This window comes from Lissotriton vulgaris, chromosome 11, assembly GCF_964263255.1.
Source record: "Lissotriton vulgaris chromosome 11, aLisVul1.2, whole genome shotgun sequence".
NCBI lineage: Eukaryota > Metazoa > Chordata > Amphibia > Caudata > Salamandridae > Lissotriton > Lissotriton vulgaris.
Window position 1 is genome coordinate 305,652,202 of NC_141699.1, and position 22,231 is coordinate 305,674,432.

The following is a 22,231-nucleotide window of genomic DNA, read 5'->3' on the forward strand; positions in this document are numbered from 1 at the left end:
TTGAGTGTCATCCGCGTAAGAGATGATGTTGAGGTTGTGTTGGCGGGCGATGGCCGCGAGGGGGCTCATGTATACGTTGAAGAGGGTGGGACTGAGCGAGGATCCTTGTGGTACGCCGCAGATGATTTCAGAGGCCTCGGACTTGAATGGTGGGAGGCGGACTCTCTGGGTTCTTCCGGTGAGGAACGAGGTGATCCACTCCAGTGCCTTTCCTTGGATTCCGATGTTTCTGAGGCGTTGTAAAAGGGTGCTGTGGCAGACTGTGTCGAAGGCTGCAGAGAGGTCGAGGAGGATGAGGGCGACTGTGTCTCCATTGTCCAGTAGAGTTCGAATGTCGTCTGTTGCTGCGATGAGGGCGGTCTCAGTGCTGTGTTTGGCTCGGAAGCCAGATTGTGAAGGGTCGAGTGATTTGTTGGCTTCGAGGAAGGCGGCGAGCTGGTTGTTGACAGCTTTCTCGATGACTTTGGCCGGGAATGGGAGAAGCGAGATGGGGCGGTAGTTTTTGAGTTCGGTGGGGTCTGCTGTTGGTTTTTTCAGAAGGGCGGTGAGTTCAGCGTGTTTCCAATCTTCTGGGAAGGTAGCGGAGTTGAAGGAGCAGTTGATGACGTCTCGGAGGTGCGGAGCTATGACGGAGTCTGCTTTGTTGAAGATGTGGGTTTGCCCTGTTCCCATCATGCACTGGGACAGGAACAGACTAATTTGCATACAGCCAGGTTCTGAAACTGGGATGGTGCAGTGAGCTAAAAAACGGTGTTGGATCTAGACCTGATCTCTTGACTGGGTGAGAGTATTCTGTTTAATTCAGAGACTCTGTCCCTCACCACCCCTTGTTGTTAATATTGTTGAAGATGTGGTGGGGGCATGGGTCTGTTGGGGATCCAGAAAGGATGGAATTCATCAGGCGGATGGTGTCCTCAGTGGAGATAGGGTTCCAGGCGTTAAGGGTGTTAACGGGAGGAAGGTGGTCAGCTGATGGTAGGGTGGGTTGGCTTCCGGGTTGGTTGTCAAAGCTGTTGTGGATGTCAGCAATCTTGTTGTGGAAAAAAGAGGCTAGGGAATCGCAGAGGGTTTGACAGGGGGTGATGTCGTTGGAGTTGGCCGAGGGGTTGGAAAATTCCTTGACGATGTTGAAAAGTTCCTTGCTGTTGTGGGCGTTGTTGTCAAGTCGATCTTTGAATGCTGTTTTCTTGGCTTTTCGGATCAGTTGGTGGTGAGTACGGATGGCGCTTTTGAAGGCGACCTTGTTGCTGGTGGATGGGTCTTTTTTCCAGGCCTTTTCAAGGGAGCGGCACAGTTTCTTGGATTTCTTGAGGTCGTCGTTGAACCATGAGGCCTTTTTGATGCCAAGTTTGTGTTGACGTTTTTTCAGTGGTGCTAAGGTGTCGGCAGTGTTGGATAACCAAAGGGTGAGGTTGGAGGCGGCTTCGTTGGCGTTAGAAGAGAGGGCTGGGGAGGTTTGAAGGAGTGATGTGGAGATCTGCTCTGTGGTGATTTTGTTCCAGTTTCTTTGTAGAGTTGGTTGGAGGTGGATGATGGGTTTCGGCTTGTTGTAGGTGAAGTGAACGCAGCTGTGGTCAGTCCAGAGGAGATCCGTAGTGTGGCTGAAGGAGACATGATTGCTGGAAGTGAAGATGGGGTCGAGAGTGTGACCTGCGATGTGGGTGGGGGAAGTGACCACCTATCTCGTGATACTTCGAAGACTCTTCCAGGACAACAATGTGCAATCATCCGGACCAAACACTAGGCGGCAATCTATGCACAGATATGAATTCAGCAGCCCACATGCCTCGAACATACTCTTCCCGTACAAATGTCAATGCCCATACAAACTCAGAAGAGCCCCATATACTAGATATGCAGTGTGCATTGCAGCACACACGCAGTGTGTGGATTTCATTTGAGAGAAATAAACACATTTCCCCCCTGTTATCTTCTGCTACAAAGAGTTAACTTAAAGCAGCACAAATTTGTTTTTACACTGAGAAAAGGGCACCTTTCCAGCACAAAACATCTTTAGCGCTGGGTAGCACATATCTTTGTCAGATTTGGCGCCACTGCCTAGCCTTAATAAATCTGGGCCTTTATGATACAAGAAATAAATCGGGCGGGTACTGCTAGTTCGTAATATCCAGAAAGAAGGCTTGATTAATACAACCTTGTACACAGAACATTATTTGACTTGAGGGTCGGGGTTATTATCAAAGTATTCTTGAAGGTATATCCCCTTCTTTTCCAAATGAGGGGAGATACAACAGAGAGCCCTAGTTGAAGACTATGGCAGGTAATTAGCCCCATGTCGCCCTGACCCTAAAATAAGTCCCTTCTAATGCAATGATCATGACAGTGCTACCTGCACATTTATTTTACACAATTCTACGTAGATGAAAAAAAAAAAAAAAAAAAAAAAAAATCGCAAAAAAAAACTCCGTTCTCAATGCTTATACTTAAATCAACTATTTAAGCATTCACACCTGGAAAGAATGACACATTTTCAAACAAAGGTTTTCTCCTCCCATGTTTTTAATGTTGATCAAATAGGTTATCTGAAAGTAGACACAGAAGGAGACAAGTAAAATACTAAATAAAATATATATTTCACATCTCCGTAAAAACAAACATAAAGACAGAAAATTTACATTTAATTACAGGAACAAATAGCAACACTACAAAAATAAATTATATATATTTATATATATATTTATGTATAGATTTTCATGTACAAACATTTTCAGAATCGGTCTTTCTTATCTTAGGAAAAAATGAAGTGACCCATATTTGCAACAAACATATAAATCATGATTTTAGTTTTTTCAAATTAATTACCAGTTCTAGCATTCCATTTTAATCACGCAAGATTAAGAACAAAGACACTAATAAATGAGTACAAAGATGTCTATATGGCGAATATAGACCTGAAAGTGTAGAGAGAGCGATCTCCCAGTTTAAATCCTGGTTCCAATTTGTAGCAAACCTTGTACAAAGCACTCTTCCAAATGGATAAAGTGGGAAAAATGATGTCCCAGTTCTTTCTAGGGGAGGACCACACCTGTTACTTGGTATCAGGCAACTGAGCTGGCATAGTGATGCTTCTATTGCTGTTAGAATGTTACATCCAGTAAGGACAGAATGGACTCATGAAACTTTTCCCAAGTGTGAGAATGTAGTTGCAGAATTAACCTCATGCAATGCTCAACAGTTTCTGTACACTTCAACTCAAGTTGTCAATCCATGGACTACCATAAAAGTCTCTGTGGAAGCAAACTTCGCTGCAATGAGATGTTTAAAACTCCAACCTGATGAAACAGTTAATGCAGTCCCTGGCATTGCAGGAGGATAAGTGTTACACTTAACTTCTGAAGGCAGTAGGAGATATCGGAATGAACAAGTCCAAGGTTCTCACCTGCTGGATACATAGAAGTCACACAACCCTCAACGAACCACCTTAAAAAATACATGCAAACAATAACACTGCATTGCGCTTCTTGACTTTGTTGGCTAACAATGCACTTCTGGATTAAACAGACATTAATATTACCTACTTGAACGGTCACTATCATGTCCTGGGTGTAAAGCTGGCTCCTTTGTGCTAGGATTGTGACCTATGAACCTGAGAATACAATGATGTTACAAGTGGAATCCTAACTAGCTGATCTACTGAACAGTTTGTACTTTGTAGAATACAGTCTACCCAACCCTTTGTGATAAGATACCAAGAAAAACGTTATCCCAATGTACACTTATGGTAACAAGGCACAGATATGAGAATATATTGTCACAGATCACATATGATAGCAGTAAATGATCAGAACGTGAACTCTTGAGTGAAACTTCTTAATATCAAGCACGTGTTCGTGTTACTCATTTTACACAATAAAAATATCTGCACTTCTCTATCATTCTGTGACGACAAACGGTAGGATGAACCTCTGTTTAAGAATGTTGCTGTCCTTTCGATAATCCAAAACGTGCTGTTTTTACTACTGATGACATCTTGTAAAATTATACAACATACAGTTATAACCCAACTATACTGTATGAAGTCTTCATTTCCTGGATGACAACTGTAGATCACTAGAGATGTCTCCTTCTAGGGCAGTTACTCTCACTCTAAGATAAAAGTTTTCAGATGTGACTGTAGGAAACTAAAATGCTCAAACGTTCGATAACCCTCTATCATCTCATAAAGGTAAAGCAGTTCCACATAGCGATAGAAGAGAACTATGTTTTGAGGGCAGACCTGCTACCACGCACACAATCACAACACATATACTCACTATGTGACTGCAAGAAGAGCTCTTTATTTGCAATTCACAGGGACAACAAGAGTAAGGATGATAAACTCAAGATATTAGTTGCAGTCTACCATACCTTCACAAGTGGCCAGTGATGATCATGGCGATTTCTTTTATTTTTCTTGAAGTTAAAATATATACAAGACGAATTTGAACTGTAGTCAGAGGTATGTGTGACTTGTATGATTCTATTTTAAAGAATTCTGTGGTGAGTATTGCCTTAAATTTCTTTTCAGAGAAGAACCGTTTCATTTTATAATAGCAAGATTGTGTAGTGAGTCCTATGTTCATGGTAATAACACCAATTTATCAGAGGGCATTATCATTACATCATGTCTTCTGTGACATCATACAATATAGTAGTAAATATCGGGAAATTCGTATAAGTTGTGTCGTAGCACATGGATGACTACAGTATCCATGTAATAAAAGTTAAATGTACTTATTACAGTTTACTGCAGTATTTTGGTATACTACCTATTAGGCCTATTTAAATCATTCTCACACTCAGCATAGACCCTTTACACTAAAATACATTGGAATTGAGAATAGGCCTAACATAGGCTTAACATAATCAAAAGAGCCAATAGAACCCAAGGATGATGATAACTGGAAAGTCCGCACTAACCTGGTTAGGTTCAACTACGTTTACTTTATTCCATGTGCATAGACAAGTAAACTGCAATAGGTATGGAATAAAATGGACTTGTCCAATTTTAACAACGTTTTAGAAGTATGCAATTTACTATCAGATCTAAGATTGTTTTTTATTTCATCACTCAGCAACCCTCAATTAAGAGTGAGAGGCTCAATTCCGATTCCTGTGCAAACATGTGTTAGGAAAGGGATCAGTATTACGAGTTGTGTGATAATTATCACACCCTCACAATTATCCTCCGATAAATTCCAACAGGTCAAAACTGCGAGGAAGGGCCCATAAAAAGCCAAAACATGTGGCATTCAGTGTATTAAAAAATTATTCCACATGTTATGCCTCACAATCCTTTTGAAAGCTTGAAATAGGAGGCATTTACCACACATGGTAAATATCTCAGTCTAAGGTAATGGTATTTACCACGTATAGTAATCCACTCTATTCCGAGCAACTTGTAATGAGGGTCGTCAATGCATGCACTGTCTAACTAAATTGTGGTTGCACAATCCCCTCTGAGCAGCAGGCACACATTCTCTACATGTATTCTAATCTGTGTCAGATCAAACCCTGAATCTCTCCTACATCCATTTTTTTCTCATTTAAGTTGGACAAAATCAACCCTGTGTCTGTCAAACAAATATATTTACATAAATTGGGTACCACACTTGATACAGGAGGGAAAAATGGCACAAGCTTAACGATTGTGATATGAGGATACCATTGGCTGTAGATTCTCATCATTGCATATTTTTAACAACAAGCACCTATATTGCTTTGGATCTGTGTTGAACTTTAAGTTAAAAGTAGTAGTGTTGTCAGCATACAAGTCTAATGAAGAATACTACAGCAGCAGTATTTAGAGTTACTGATGTGGAAAGCAGCATTTCTTGCTGGAAATGAAACCAATATAAAAGTGAGAGCGAATGGGATGTTTGTTTCGCTTCTCATAGTCATCACAAAAAAAGAGTGTGAGCATATTACTCTGGTGGTTAGCCACATACTTAAACCTAACTTGTGTATCAAATCTAAAGTAAAGACTACTCAACATTAGACATCATCCTCGAGAGTTACCAAAACATCTTTAGAGCAGCAGAGGGGGTAACTAGCCACTCATCCCAGCGGGCGCTGCTGTTTGTTACCATGTGCCCCAATTTCAGCAGCAGCATTTGAAAAAGTCCCTACCTGAGATTGGCATGGTCATAATTACACAAGTCCTGCAGTTTTGCAAACTGGTCTAAACCACATCTTGGAAACAAAGCAACCCAAAGTCCAGGAATCGCCCAAAGCATTCAGGACTGATGACAGGAATAATTTTCAATGATGGAAAACCTGCGACAGTGCTGCTCACAATGGAACATGAATTTGGTCACAAATTTTACGAAAGTAAAAAAACGAAAACACATTAGAATGAAAAATGCAAGTGTCTATCCCCAAACTATACACTGCACTGTGTAAACACAACTACCTGATGCTGGTTACTACATGGTCTGTGTACATCAGTAATGAGAATTGTCGATGCGGCAGATGCATCAGCAGTAGGAGACCGATGCTGATGAATAGGATTGTCTTATACTGGAGGACACTGTAGAAAAGAAATACCATCTCACTGGATAGTTCTTGAAAGTAAGCCCACACTACTGCAGTGAAAACTGGAAATGCTAGGCTATTGTAGACAAATGTAAACAAAATAAATCTTGGAAAATTGCTATTCTAAATTACTTTAAAAAATATAATTATCAATCTACTAGGCCTATGGCTGCCCTCGAAAACACGAGGAAATATAGGGGGGCAGGGTGTGCACCCACCATGGTTTCCGTCTGTGAAACTATCATGCGATTGGAGGATTGTCGGTGTTCTAAGATCGGATCCAGTGCAATGATACTCCTTGATTTTACTTGTATGTGGATGTCGCTCTGTACTACAAACTGTAATAACATTTGGTTATTAAAAAATATATATATGTATCATTAGTGTCCACTTTTCCTTGCAGTGTTTTGTTTGATGTTTAGCCTTTTTCGGAAGCAGAAGCTAAGCAGCTTCAATGCCTCTGGTCAGTTACAGGCCGTTATTTTTCACACAATTGCACAGCTTGGAAACAGAACATTCACCTTAGACAAGGAGCCCGGCATGGGCTATAATTTTCACCACAAATTCAAAAATGGATCTTGAAAAAGAGTTCTGAATTTTAGCTCCTTTTTGAGGGTGCATAATTAAATTAAACCTTTTCAGCATCACACAAGTTTAGAATGGCAATCAGTTTAATTTGATAAAACAAACTTTGCAAGAGTAACAGAAAGAATTTGATCCGTTCAAGACAATTTCTTTCATATACTTTTGACATAACTTCCAATGACTCAATGACACTCTAGTGGGATCAGGAACGGTCAACATGGCAGGATCAATCAGTATTCCAGTGGACGACACCAGGTAGTAAAACTTAAAACGAGTCATGCCTGTCAGAAACGATAACCTAGACAGAAGAGCTGCAGTTAAAAGAAAACACTCAGTGAAGACCCCTTTAGTCCTTGAGTAATTTACTAACAAATGTATGAAATAGGAGTAAGAAACTGGATTTTGACATTGATATTTCTCAGGAAAGGTTTTCTGAAAACCCTTTTTCTTTTCAAAGGTTCTATTGTCTTTGCCTACGAGGGAACATTTTGTGTGAGGACTCACAGGCAGGAGTACATTTTGCATTTGTGTATTTCAGTCTTACTTTGTGTAGTTCACTATTTGTTGCTGAAATTAGAAATGGAAATGTATGTTTTGTATTCTCCGAACCAACGGCTAATAAAGTGGGTGGGATGTAAACTCTGGCACAGGAATTTCTCTCAGATTACGTTAATACATCGGCAGGATAGCCCCGTGTGTGACGCTATCTTAAAAAAATGGAAAGATCATATCACAACTTTGAGAAAAGTCCTGTAAAGTGTACAAAGATGTACAAGAGGAAGGATATGGTGACACGCAGCAGCCATCGCAGTGTGTAGAATTATCTGAAAGGGTCTGCAGGAAAAAATCACAGAGTTAGATGGTACAGCAGTGTTTCAATAGCCATTGTGTGAGCTTAGGGTCACACCCTACAACACGCAAGTGTGAGAACTTGGTGAAAATTAAATAAAAATGAGGAGGTCGAAGGCAGTTAAAAGGTGGGGAGGCACAGGCTGGAGTAACCAGATGTAAGGCATTCATTAAAGGAAAGGTTGTGAGAGACTAGCTATGTGAGAGTATTTGCTGAAAGGAAGCCTCTGAGAGGAGAGATGCCAAGAGTAGGCAGTAGTAATTTCTTTAAAGGGAGGAATTGAACCCTATGTTAGTAGCTGGCTCATCCCCTATCATTCTTTTCTTGGGTACACACACAAGAAGACACTTTCCTTGGAATCTCATTAAAGTTTTATCAAAGTAGAAAGTGCCATGATAATCACAAACCATATATATGTAGCAACCCCCAAACACACACTCCCAAGATGAGTCTCCAGGTACATGTGAGACAAGAAAGAAGTGAGCGTAAACGGCTAAGCTAGTGAAACCTTAAAAAAGCTTAAGGTTCCTTGGAGGTGGGAAGTAAGTATTGTTGCTGCAGTGTATTTATATTGTTGTGGCTACACAAGACTGGAGATTGAAAATGGTTATGGCTGGGCACAATTTACTCTATCCACACTCGTGGGAAATACCTAAAAGATAAAATGACTGACTTGAGTAGGAGTCGGACCAGGTTATGATACCCACAGTGGAAAACAAATATACTGGTTTGGCTAGACTTGATTGGGAAGCTGTTCTGGCCATGCATCCCAACCATTATGGATCATGGCAAGTGTACTGCACAGTACGGACACTTTAAGAAGACAACTGGACACCACTGCACTGGAAGGCTTAGCTCTCAAGGACAATCAGGCCAGCTTTTTGGAATTATGCCATTGATACCTACTAAAGGGATGAGCTTAGTGAAGTAGGATGGATGCTAATTAGAAGACAGCCCCACATACAGAAACAACTAGGTTAAGGAGGTCCTAGCAAAAAATGACGCTTTTGATATTAGAATACCTGTGAGAAAGTGCAGTGAGAGTATGTATATGCACATCACATTACCTGGTGTTTCTCCCCATTAAATAATTACACTATGCCGCGTTATAGGTTAGGTGGGTGCAGTCTGCAGCTTCCTGTCCTCTACAGTGATTATAGCAAACTGCATTCTTTGGTTAGCCTTGTGAAACAGGATAACCACTGAGAAAGAGCTGAACTATCCAAGATTAATTCTGCTATTGCTGCACTGCGATTCCCGAGCATGGTTTCCTGTGTGGCAGAACACAGGAGGAGAGGTTTTGGAATAGCCACTGACTAGGCAAACATTTGGATTAGCAATGTGTGAGGGCTTCATAAATAGAATCCATGTAAAGTGATGTGGTAAAACAATAATAATGTGGAGGATTTTAGAATAGGTGCTTTATTTCACCATCCCAGCGTTATATCAAATGTGTAGGCTTTTAACGTGGAATTGACAGGGTGTGACATCCCAGCACTGCCTGATCAGAGTGTCCCACATTAGAATAAGGCTGAAGTTAGACACTAAAACATTAAAGTGTGAAAGCTTTAAACAGGGAGTAAGTGCAATAATACAAACAAAAAGCCATGTGTGACAGGCTGAGCAAAGGGTTAAGAAAAAAAATACCCTCATGTTAGGAGCTTCATAACTGTAATAAGTCTGGAGTGACATGCTAAGAGGCACATGTGAAGGTCTCTAATACAAAAAGTCTTGAGTTACGTGCAAAAAAGCCATATGTAAGGACTTTGTGAATAGAATGCATTGTGTGATACTTTCTAAGGAAGCCATATGTAAATGGCGACATGTCTTTATAGATCATGGGTTACGACAATAACAAGGCAGAGGTTGGGAAAGCCCTTTGTGTGAGCTTCCTTTAAAGAAAGAATTTAAGGATAGAGCTGAACATACCACATGTAATCATTTCGAGACCGGTAGACCCCACAGACAAAGGTTAGAGTGACCTTATGTAAATAAGACTTCCCAAGGGAAAATACCAAGGTATATCCTGCAAGATTAATGTCCGACTTGAAAAGTTTCAGAAATAGGCACGTGTCAAACGTTTTATGCCCTGGAACAGCTGCATACAAAGCCATACAAAAAAAGGAGTTACACAGAAATCAAAAGCTAACGCAGCTTTCTTGAAAAGAAGTTTGGGAAAGTGCAAGATGAGATCCCCGACGGCTCACTCTTGAAGAGTATAACCAGAAGCTTCAAGTAAACCTTTTCTGTCCCTTTGAATATGGGTGGTGTGCTCAAAATGTGTGCAAGGGTTTCTTTTAAGGGAGAGCAGTGTAACTGCTGAAAAGAGAAATAAGGCTCCTTGAAAAGGAGTGAACCAATAGTCTAGAAGTCGACCTTTTATAGGAATGTAGTGTGTGCTAATACAAACGTGTTGTGGCTCCTTTAAAGGAGTCTTGGTAGAAAACTGAAGGCATCCGCAAGCAACAAGTGTAGACAGCCATTTTAGGGGAGTGTTGTAAGTGCTGAAATTGACGTGTTTGAATCCTTTAAAAGGATTCTAGATAGTGTAGGCATAAATGTGTTTGGACAACTGTAAAAAAATATTGTTTAGAGCCATTTAAGAGGGGTACAAGGGCTTCACAACAAAAAGTGTCCTGTGACAGCCCGGTGAAAGCAATACGAAGGAAGGCATGCCAGAATAAAAATATGTAATGTTTTCATGGAAGGTGGTGTATGATCTTAAACAACTGAAAAAAAGAAGAAAAAGAATAAACGTCTTTGGTGGAGATTTCTTAGTGACGAATCAGACGGAAATGTGCTGCTACATCAACATAGGAGTCCCTCGTAAATGGAATACCTCAGAAAGATACTGAAAAAGCCAAGCAAGTTGTATTTTTAATACAAGCGAGAGAGGTTAAAATTGTCGAGAGTGAGCTTGAATACAACTTCTCAGTGGAGTGTATGAAACGGTTTCACAATACAACCATCTTCCTTTTCATTAGGAAGTCATTTTTAAATTGAGGTGCTGTAATAATATGAATAAAATATTTCAGAGGAGGGCATGCACAAGAGAGAAGTCTTCCCTCTATTTTGCACAAAGTGCCAGGTCGTTTGCATCCACTGAATGGGATCACCACTTTTAGTCTTAAATCCCCAGATCCTTTTGACACTGTATTGTATTTCGCGCAGAAAGCATTTCTCTCATCCTTCTACAAAATTATTATTTCATAATTTGAGATATAGAAACTCAAATTTACCATCTAGATTTCAACCCACTCCTCTCTCTCTGGGCCCGTTTTTGTGCACTACATGCACCAGTGTCAATATTGTGTAGCATTACCTTCAACTAATTAATCCCTTAGCAAAGATCTCTTCACTCTCCCACTGCACACAAACACTCGCAAGAAATCCTCTTATTTTAGATCTAAACTTTTCAAACATTTTAAAAAGCCTATTTTTATCTGCTTGGAGCAAGACACTTATTCAAGGATCACAATAATAAAGCCATTTAACTAGGAGTCTCATGCCTACCTGTGAGAAGGAGCCACCATAGAGATTTAATGTAGGCTATAGGTTATGCCTATTCAGCTTAGATATCGAAACAGGATCTCCTTCCAGACCACCAATGAAATACTTTAGGTTTTACACCTATGACCGATACCATGCATCCCTTTGTCAATGAAAAAAGTGCCTTCGATGGAACCTCTGCATCTGAATAAAAAGGAGCAACAGGGGCTTCCACTCCTGCAGGCAAATAAGAAGATCCCAATTTGGGCTTCCATCTAGCAATGGCCATGTCTCTACCTCCTTCAACAGGTCAAAGGAAACAGAGAAAATTAATCTTTAGCCTCCTGTTGGATGGGGAGGGGGAGGAACATGAGTTACAGACGTCAGATACCCTGTAGATCACTGTAACAAAGCAAAATAGAACACCAATTGTCCAAAAACCAGACCTCATGGTAATCTGCCCCATCTTTCATTCTTAAATCTTATGCAAAGCGGGTGCGTTGATAACAGTTCATGCCCCAAATGTATACAATCAATAAGATTAAGAAATGCAACTCATTTTTCTTTCTTTCAGAATGGAATGGTTGATTTTCATGATTATAAAATTAATTTATCTCCCAACCAGCTACATTTCTTATCTTGTGGATACAGATTGCAGCACATCTTTCAAAAACAGACAATGAAAACCTGTCATTAGATCACATGACTTCAAATCACTGTGTTCCATCACATCTGTGTGACTCGTGCCTCTTCGTGTTAATTGAAAGTGTTTCCCTGTGCCCTTTGCTCAACACCAATAAAGTTAAGACGTCCGATATGTAAGGAACTCTTTCATCTTCTTGGGAATGGGCAGTGCCAGAACCTGGTAGGTTGTCAGGAAGCGGCGAACAGCCTTGCGGCACATATGTTTCAGTGAGGACAGGACTCGTGGAGCAGTCCAGAACTGAACGTGGCCATCTCGTGTCCTAAAATTAAAAAAGAAGGGGTTAGCCACTGTCACAACAATGTTGAATACTTAATCACAATATGACTAATTCACAAATAAGCAAGTGGTCTCACTGTTCATTAGAGTTACATAAAGAATGAAATATGAACCCCCATACCCGCAAAAACAAGTATGCCTTGAGCCAGACATGCCCGTATAGGTATACAGGGGTCCCAGACCAAGCATACAATTATTTATTCATAATCACACACTTAAGTTGAATTAATCCAAAACAGATGAAGGTGCATAGTGTTTTTATTCTCACTGCACCATTAGCCATTCAATGATGGAAGAATCAATTATAATATACACAAAATTAAATGCGCCCACAAGGAGAAGGGGAAGTGCAAGGGAAAAACATACTTCTGATAGTTATACATCACTGCTCAGATTCCATATGCATAAATCCACAAGTCAAATCAGAATTACCATTGATCCACATACAAGAGGTCAAATAAAATATGCATATATCAACAAAACTTTATGGTAAAAGAGACTCCTAGGTTGCTGAATCTATCAAGCTAATATCAGGAGTTCTTGGTTGTAGATGAATGTCTACGTTTCGACCCAGAGAATGTAGGACAGTATTCCCTTACTGCGCGGGTCTTCGTCAGGACGTGAGGGGAAGGTAGGGGGTAAGTGGGGCTGATTCCTAAACATATTGGAAGAAAAAGAACTAATTACTTAAACTGGTCTATAAAAGTCCCAAAGCAATAATTAAACGGAAAGGGTCCGTTACATGAAGGATTAAAGGGTTGGATTAAGTTAAAGGTCGAGGGTTATACTGAGGCATGTAGAGCATAGTCCGAAATACCTGTTTAGGGAGACACAAGGTGACCCGAAAAAACGTGGTCCATGACAGGGCTGAGGCTTTATCGGTTGTATGTTGCTGGTGTTTTTTTTATCCGTATCTAAGAACATTAAATTAAGCGCCAATTACTTAGTGCTAAGGACATCGTTAGGGCCGTATACAATTTAGATAAAATAAAATAGCCTACCTCACCGCAGCGGGATAGTAGAAATAAGGGGTAGATTATTACAGCTCCTTTTTCAAAAAAGCAGATGTTTCCAACATGTCCGTAAAGTGAAAACAATCCCTCTGCAAATCTGCAAGGGCAAGGGGTCAGGATAAGTAAACTTAGAGGGGCCCCGCATCGGCAGCCGAATACAAAGACGGCAGATATCGCCTGTGGTGAACTTACCCGAAGGGATTGATCTGTTAGCGGAGCGTGCGAGCCAGCGTCTCACCGCGTTCTGCTGCAACCAGGAAGTGTTGCCCGGGTTACTAGGTAGCTTAACACGCCTCGGTGAAGACAGACTCCCGTTGTTGTGGTAACCGGGAGAGCAAAAAAACGCAGCAATTCCTGTCACATACTAAATGAAGGAAAGACTCCTTAGGTAGCGAAAAATATTATTAAAGGGGGAAATTGGAACCTCACTAGGTTAGGTGGAAAGTATGGTGTTACAGCCAAAAGTGAGGGCTTCTGTCATAGATCGCGCGGACCTGCCTGAAGGTAGTAGTAAAAACGTACTGCGGAACCTAAGAGTTGCAAAAGTGTATCAGATAAAGCACATGATGAGGTATCATTCTGACGGCGCGGACCTACCAAGCATGGTGGTCGGGCGCATGAAGTAACAATTAAATTAGTGAATAGAAAAAAGGTGAAGTCACAAAGAATTTTAAAACCATTCGAAACCATCAGTAGGTATCAGAGTTTCATCAAATAGCACAATACATTACAATATACATTTCAAAGGCGCGAACCTGCCAAGTATGGTGGTCAGGCGCCCGTCATATCCGAAAGATGCAATTTGACATGTGAGAAACATTACACGCTGCAGCATTCTTTATACAGGCACGAACCTACCGAGTATGGTGGTCAGGTGCCCGTCATTATCAGAAAAACTTCAATTGGCATATGAAGAAGCAGCGCAGAGGCTAATTGAAACAGCGCAAAGGCTAATTGAAACAAGGACAGAAAACAGTAGGTGATCACGGCGAGCCTATTGCAAGGTGGTTAGTCACACAACCATTTCAGAGGATAGCCATTTGCGCAAAACTGCTCTCGGACTCATTCCAACCCATGCGTACTGAGTCAAAGAATCGAAACCATTTAATCTCCCTGACATTGAGAATGGGTTCTATACTGCCACCCCTTGGGCCCAATCTGACCTGTTCCAATACAATCCACCTCAAACTTTCCGGGGGGTGATTTTTCTCATTACAATGGTCAACTAAAGGGGCTCCTACAACCTTACACCTTACCCGGCTGCAGTGCTGCAAAAAAGGCACTTTGGCTCGTTGTTGTGTCTGTCCCACATATATCAAATCACAGGGGCATGTTATGCAGTACACCACATTGGTGGAATTACAGTTTGTATGTGACTTAAGTGGAACTTGTTGTTGTTTGTGACTGAACACTTTGGTTTAATTGTCGCTGGGCAGGCCATACATGAACCACATCGGTAATGTCCCACAATAGGAGGTAGGTTCCACATGGTTATTATAGATGGTTCATTGGGGGTCGTGAGGAATGAGGACACCACATGATCACGGATGTTATTCGCTTTTTTGAAAGCGTGAAGGGGTGGGCCGCTGCTGTCGAGGTCCTCAGATACCAAATTCCAGTACTTATTGATAGTTTTCTTTATCATATTACTTTTTGTAGAAAAAGTGGTTACACAGATAAGACGTTCGTCATTGTTACTCTGTCTTTCTCCAGGTTGTAGTAGGGTTTCTCTTGGGTTGAACCATGCTCGCTTCTTTGCTTGCTTGACCAATCGCCTCGGGTATCCACGTTCAAGTAGTCTGTCCATGAGTATTGTCGATTGCTCCATGTAGTCATCTTTTCTGCTGCAATTACGTCGAATCCGTAAAAATTGACCGAAAGGCAAATTGTCACGGAGTCCTCTCGGGTGATGGCTGGAGTATAGAAGTAGGGAATTTCTCTCCGCAGGCTTCCTGAAAAGGGTAGTGTGGAGGGTCTCATTCTCCACAAAAATTGTTAGGTCCAGGAAATCAATAGATTTTTTATCAAAATTAATGGTAAATTTTATATCAGGAGATCTTCCATTGAGCCAATTGAAAAAGTTGGTGATTTCATCTTCAGTTCCTGACCAAATACAGATGATGTCGTCAATGTATCTCATCCACATGTGTATTTGAGATCTGAAAGGGTTGACATCATTGAGTATGAACATGTCTTCATACATGGACATAAAAATTATGGCCAAGTCTGGGGCAAAAGCCGCCCCCATTGCTACCCCTTAATCTGGAGGTAAAAACAATTCCGAAAGATGAAAAAGTTCCTCATCATTGCGATTTTAAGTAATAGGATGATGAACGATGTGGGTACCCGAGCAGGTGCCTCCCGTTTGTCAAGTGCAATTGTCATAGCCACAAGGGCCTCCTCTTGGGGTATGATAGTGTAAAGTGAACAATGTCACACGTGGCCAAAAGATCTTGGTGAGAATCAAAGGGGTGTCCGTCAATCAAATTGATGGTGTGTGTAGTGTCCCTTAAATACGTTGTGGTGGCCTCCGCCAGGGGTTTCAGGAAAAAATCAATGTATCTACACAGAGGTTCCAATAATGAGCCGCAACCAGATACTATAGGTCGTCCTGGAGGCTGGTGGAGATCCTTATGGACTTTAGGTAGAGTGTAAATGGTAGGAAGGCGTGGGTTCTTCTGGTTCAGATACTGGAATTCATGATCCGATAGAAACCCCTGATGTAAACCTTCCTGTGTGACCCTCAAGATCTCAGCCTTTAAGTCTTTTGATGGGTCACCACTCAGTTGTTTGTAACTGGTCCCATCGTTCAACTGTCTCATGATCTCCCTCGTGTAATCATCCAAATCCTGGACGACAATGGCACCGCCCTTATCCGCGGGTTTCACAACTACTTCCATGTTGTTTTTTATAGATGTTAGCGCAAGCTTTTCTGCTCTGCTGGTGTTATACTTAACAAATTTCTTCTCATCCAAGATTTTCTTCACATCCAGTAGCACAAGACTTTTGTATGCCAGGATGCGCTGAGTCATGGCATAAGTTGATGGTACAAATGTGGATGGTACCCTCAGATTGGTTGCTGATGAAGACTGTTGGGAAGGTTTGTCCTTGAAGAAATATCTGAGTCTTATTTTCCTAAAGAACTTATGAAGTTCTACTATAGTGTTGAAAGCATCAGGTGTGGAAGTCGGCACAAAGGATAGGCCGCGGCTCAGCACTTGGATTTCATCATCCTTTAGGGTATATTTCGAGATGTTTATCACAGGAGAGGTTTTTTCTACCATCTGTAGTTCTTCCTGCGGGTTGATCTTTCTCCGTGTTCCTCCTGGGGGAAGTTCACCTGTTTTGTACCTCTCCCTCTCCCGGAGTCCCACTCTTGCCCCAGGTTGGATTGGCCCCTGCCGGTACCCCTGTTCGAGTTGTTCCCTCTGCCCCGTGGGGGTCTCCATCCTCCCTGCCCTAAAAAAGGAATGGGTTGGTAAGATTGTCCGTAGGAGTCCTGGTATACGTAAGCACCACTTGGGCCTGCTCGTTCAGAATCCTCACCTGAGCTATACGAAGAATCCGAAAAAGTGGTGAAATTTCGTCTCCCTCTGAAGAACCCACGGCCACGGTTCGTGAATCTCCCTTGGCTGTCTTGTCTGTAATACTCGTCCTGCAGATAGGGGTATGTTCTTTTTTTGTCATAGAATTTCACGTCACGTGCTAGTTTCTCAAGTTTCTTTTTTATCGTGGTTGTTTCAAATTCCTGGAGGGTCGCCACCAGTTTGGTCAGGGCCTCTTTGGAGTTGGTAAGGGTGGAGTCCCCGGTTATTTCGGCCTTCAAATCCGCTATCTGCTTGGTTAGAATTGCAATTTGTTCACTAGCTGTTTCGATGCCGAGGACCATCCAATGTCGCGAACAGTTGTTCGCGACAAAACTGAAGCCTTCACGAAATTTAGGTATATCAATGAAAATAGCGGGTTCAACTTTCACCTGTAAGCCTACAGGGATGATGTTGGATTGCAAGCATTGTGCTAGAAAATGTCCATGAAGTTCCGTTCTGATAAGTTTTTTTTCCCAAAACCAGACATGGTCAATGCCATTTTTATGAACGAGAAATATTTGTATTGTTTATTAATTGACCCTAAGCAATAAGATAGAAAATCTCTACACAACTGATCAAATTAAAACCAAGCATTTATTTGTACAGTTCCTTATAGTGCATTAGATTAATATTTGGACTGTGCGTAACATGGGGAAAAAGACTTCAAGATTAAAGAAGCCCAAGAGGGGGTCAATTCCCCTAATATCGGTCCACACTGGCCATCCCTGCCACCTCCTAGCTACTCTTGCATCACTTTTTCTGCCTCCACAAGTTGCGTGGCTATATTATGGTCAAGATACTGGTTAATTGTTGGCAGTTATTTGGTAAGAGACCGAAGAAGTTGGAATATGTTTCCCATACCCGATTGGTCAATAAATGTAATGCCAATCTTGTGCATTACATGCTGCAAGCAGCACACACACACAGCCTGTATACAAAAATGGAACCTAAGTGTTGAGGGTGCAGGGACGGGAAAGAGTGCAACAAAAGTGCTGTCCTGTCATCCACTACTAGAATGAATATCGAATGAATATATGTGGGCATAGAGAACACCTTACATGGAACAGCTATTTAAAAGCGATTACTTTGGAATGTTAGATTTATATTTTCATGCCGAGAAAAAAGTTACAAATGTTAAAAAGTACAGGTACACTTGCCCCCAGCATGTACAGCATGGAACTTAAGGAAATCAGATGACAGTTGGGAATCGCCTCATTCTAATGTGCTTTTTTCTCCTACAATATTTATTTATTTATTTATTTATGAGATTTTTATTGCGCAAACAAATACCCGAAGGTGTCTCGGCGCATGTTGGGCTAGCGGGGAACCGGGACAGAAATTCACTGGTTAAACAGCCATGTCTTTAAGAGCCTACGAAAGCTCATCAAGTTGGGGGCGTTTTTGATAGTAAGTGGTAGAAGATTCCAGAGTTTTGGCGTAGCAACCAGAAAGCGTCTGTCTCCCCAAGTTGCTGTTCTTGTGCGGGGTACTGGTAGGAGGCAGGTGTTGGCAGATCTCAGTAGCCTTTTAGGGGTGTATAACTGAAATGCCTCGGTCAGAAACTTGGGTCCGACGCCGTGCACTGCCTTATAGGCAATGCAGAGGGCCTTGAATTTAATTCGGCTCTCTACTCTGAGCCAGTGAAGCTGGCGAATGGCGAGAGTAGTAGGCTGATGGCGGGGAATGTCTAAAAGAATTCTAGCAGTCTGGTCAGTGTAAGCAAATGGGTTATTAGTTGTGAAGGATGTGAGAAAGCCCGCAATTGTCTCAAGTGAGAACCAAGTACCACATTGTAGCACTTGACACTCTCAGGGTAGGGAAGCAGAGTAGTTCAAGGCCTACTTTGGTGTGCGGCGTGGGCTGGTGACCCAACCACACTAGTGCACAAAAACAATGAAATTACTGTCTCATTAGTGCCTTTTCTTATAAAAAGGAAAAGTACTTTTATTACACACAATACTAAGCATTTAATTACAAATAAGCACATTCAGGTAGATGAAAATACCATTTGTGACACCCTCATTATCCATTGCATCCGAGTGGGTCTTTAAACTATAATCACAAGACCCCCACCTATACTAGATGCAACATCATAAGGGGGTTTCACTGTCAATAATGCAGGCCTACTGGCTGTCACAACTCCAGTAAACACACAGTACGTTATACTTTATCCTTGCAACACCACTGAAATGAATGAGGCAGTCCCATTGAATTCAATGGAGAAAATGGGAAAGTTACTTACCTTTGCTAATGATTTTTCTGGTGGATATTGTATCTAATCACAGATGCCTCACCTTGTAAATCATTCCCAGACTTCAAACTGGCGCCAGAAAATTTTAGAGCAGTTCTGTGTGCTGCTAGGTGGCACTGTGTGGCTCTGTGCCAACATCATTCTGCTCTGAAAGGGAAGAACGGAGCCCCACAAGCACCACCCATGCGCACTTATATCAATTGCTTTTTAGGCTGTCCACACCATCAGCTGCACAGCCCACTGGCAGACTGACATGACCAGTGTGCAGTGATAGGACCTTTGTCCTGGTGGACTGAGTCTGCAAACCTTCCGAAGGCTGCTTTTTCACTAGTGCACAGGATATCTTTATGAGGAGAACAATTCATCAAACGGTGGTCCACTTTTGTTAATGCCTTACCTGCCTTTGCTCTGGAGAACCTTAAAAGACCCGATCACCCACATGGTGTTCCTTGGTACGATTTATATTAAAGCTTACTGCCTTCTCAGGTTCTAAAAATGAAGTCTCTCTTCACCCTTAGAGGGATGAGGTGGAGCAAAGAATGCTGGACGGGTGCTAGCTTCACTGACATGAAAAGAAGGAACTACTTTGGGTAGAAATGAAGATTGGGTCCTAGGAACAAACAGGAAACGAGGTGGTATAAGGTGGATTAAACACAGAGGACCTGAAGTTTGCTCACACATTTAAGCCAATATTATGGCAATGAGAACAAGCATTTGCAATGCAATAGGTCTCGCATTATGAAAGTTTGAGCGATTGGTCTTGTAAATGACAATATTTTTATTTATGTGTTGGTTTTGAAAATAGCTAAATTAATAGCTTTGTCATTTACAATGCCAATAGTTATAACTTTCACAAATGTGACACCTATAGCATTTGTAATGCAACATGTTTTGTATTTACGTGACTTAGATGTATTGATATTATAAATAACAGCTTTTAATTTTTTTAAATAATACTTAAATAAAAGTGATTGTAATTTATAATAGGAATAGCTTAAACTTTTGTAAATAACGTTTGAGAAGATTATGTTCAGTGTATTTTATTGTGATGAAAATCTAAGAACAGAAGTGAAATATTAACATCTTTTTGTGACATTTGTAATAAAGCTTGAAACATTGAGAGAACATAATCGAAACAGTTGATGTTCAATGGTTGCACAGATTGATGCTGTGATGGCGCCGAGTGATGTTGAGGTGGTGCCGAGTGATGTTGAGGTGGTGCCGAGTGATGTTGAGGTGGTGCCGAGTGATGTTGAGGTGGTGCCGAGTGATGTTGAGGTGGTGCCGAGTGATGTTGAGGCGGTGCCGAGTGATGTTGAGGCGGTGCCGAGTGATGTTGAGGCGGTGCCGAGTGATGTTGAGGTGGTGCCGAGTGATGTTGAGGTGATTGGCCGGCTTAATGTAACATCCTCCTCACAATACTACAGGGAATTAACATTATTACAATCGAGATCCTTCAAATAATCACATTTGCCTAGGATGATTTCTCCTTGTACACAGATCAATACCACATCCTTGCACTACAATCCCATTGTTAAGTTTAGTCGAGTAAGTAAAGGATAAGGATATCATGACAGAAGATCTGTGCTTTTTGGAGGGGGGGTGGGGGGGAGGGTTGGACGCTGCAGACATACTATTATTTTGTTAGACCCTCCATATTAGAAATGCACACACTCCCTCCTAGGCATTCAGGCAATTCAAGGATGGAGAACATCTCTGATGTCGCGATCACTGTGAAGGAGGACTTCTTATATAACTGTAGCACTTCAAAAGTCCTAATTTAGTACGATTGAGGATTTTATGTTCCCACCTATGATCCTGACCATTTATACTTAAAATATATGGTTCATCATACTACTCATAATTTCAAAAACTGTTGGGTACCACAGGTATGGCTGTCTGTTAGGCTCTTAAGTACGTCTCTGAGAGGGATTGGGAGTATTCTGCTAGTCAATTGGATGGTATGGACAGGATACCTTGTTGCAAGATGGAGATGATTTGCAGATGCCCAGTAGAAGCACAAGATTCAAGTATATTCAATTCTCTTCGTGGCTCAAAAGTCTCAAGTTTAAGGCTGAACGCAAGGCTTTGTTTGACTTTCAGAAAACGCTTTAGTCAAGCTCTGGGAAGAAAAAGGAGTTGGAAAGGATTTATGCTTTCTTATTGGAAATAAAATACGAAAAACAGATGGACCCACAGTTATAGAAGTGCTTTTAGGTAGCAGAGCTGACTGAAACATGACTGGCAACTCTAAACTTAATACACTCTGGTATCCAGCCTGCCTGTTTAACCAAAATCACTTGTTTACAATGAAAAGGATATACTGGTCGTCAGCAAAGGACAAACTACATGTTTGTCAGTTGTTCAGTCCTGAGGGAATTCTGGGGTATTCCAACTCCTTCCCTACTGTACGTAGGCTGGAGTTGGAATAGTAAAATCACACTATTCTAAAGTCCAGCGCAAGTCACGGTAACAACTTGCGTGGTCAAAACCGCAATGTAATGTACTGCGATCTAAATGATCACTTTGTTCATGCATCCAGCTGCAGACTCCTTACCTTAGAATTATCCCCAGGTGTAGGACTGGATCCAATTTTTTTGGGGGAAAAGTACCCCTGCGCGACCATGGATGACGTCAATTGACTCCATGTGACATCATCGGTGTTATCAGCGGCAGAAGTGTCATGTGCAGTGCCTATATAGGTGCAACTCCAGTGTGCGGACGTCAGTTACTTTTCATGACTTTCCACACCGGGAGTGCGGAGCTACGAAGTACATAGACCACCAGTGTTGAAAACTAAGGCCCTGAAAGGGGAAAGCCCGCTCTGTAGAAATCCATACACAGAGGGGGAGGATGGGTGGGTGGGTCTGTAAGGAATCTGTGGCTAGATAGCCTCTCTACCAGATAAGTCGTTGCAGAAGGTAAGTAACTTCTAGCTGA

At 41.6% G+C, this 22,231-nt stretch overlaps 1 protein-coding gene across 1 annotated transcript in view; it reads right to left on the minus strand.

The window, feature by feature from the left end:
• Positions 1-7,187: 7,187 nt before the first annotated feature.
• WSB2 (WD repeat and SOCS box containing 2) overlaps positions 7,188-22,231 on the minus strand; it is a 258,576-nt gene continuing 243,532 nt past the window's right edge. The window contains exon 10 of the mRNA XM_086943273.1: positions 7,188-12,423. Coding sequence (XP_086799399.1) covers positions 12,261-12,423 — 163 coding nt within the window. The 3' untranslated portion in view covers positions 7,188-12,260. The remainder of the gene's footprint in view (positions 12,424-22,231) is intronic.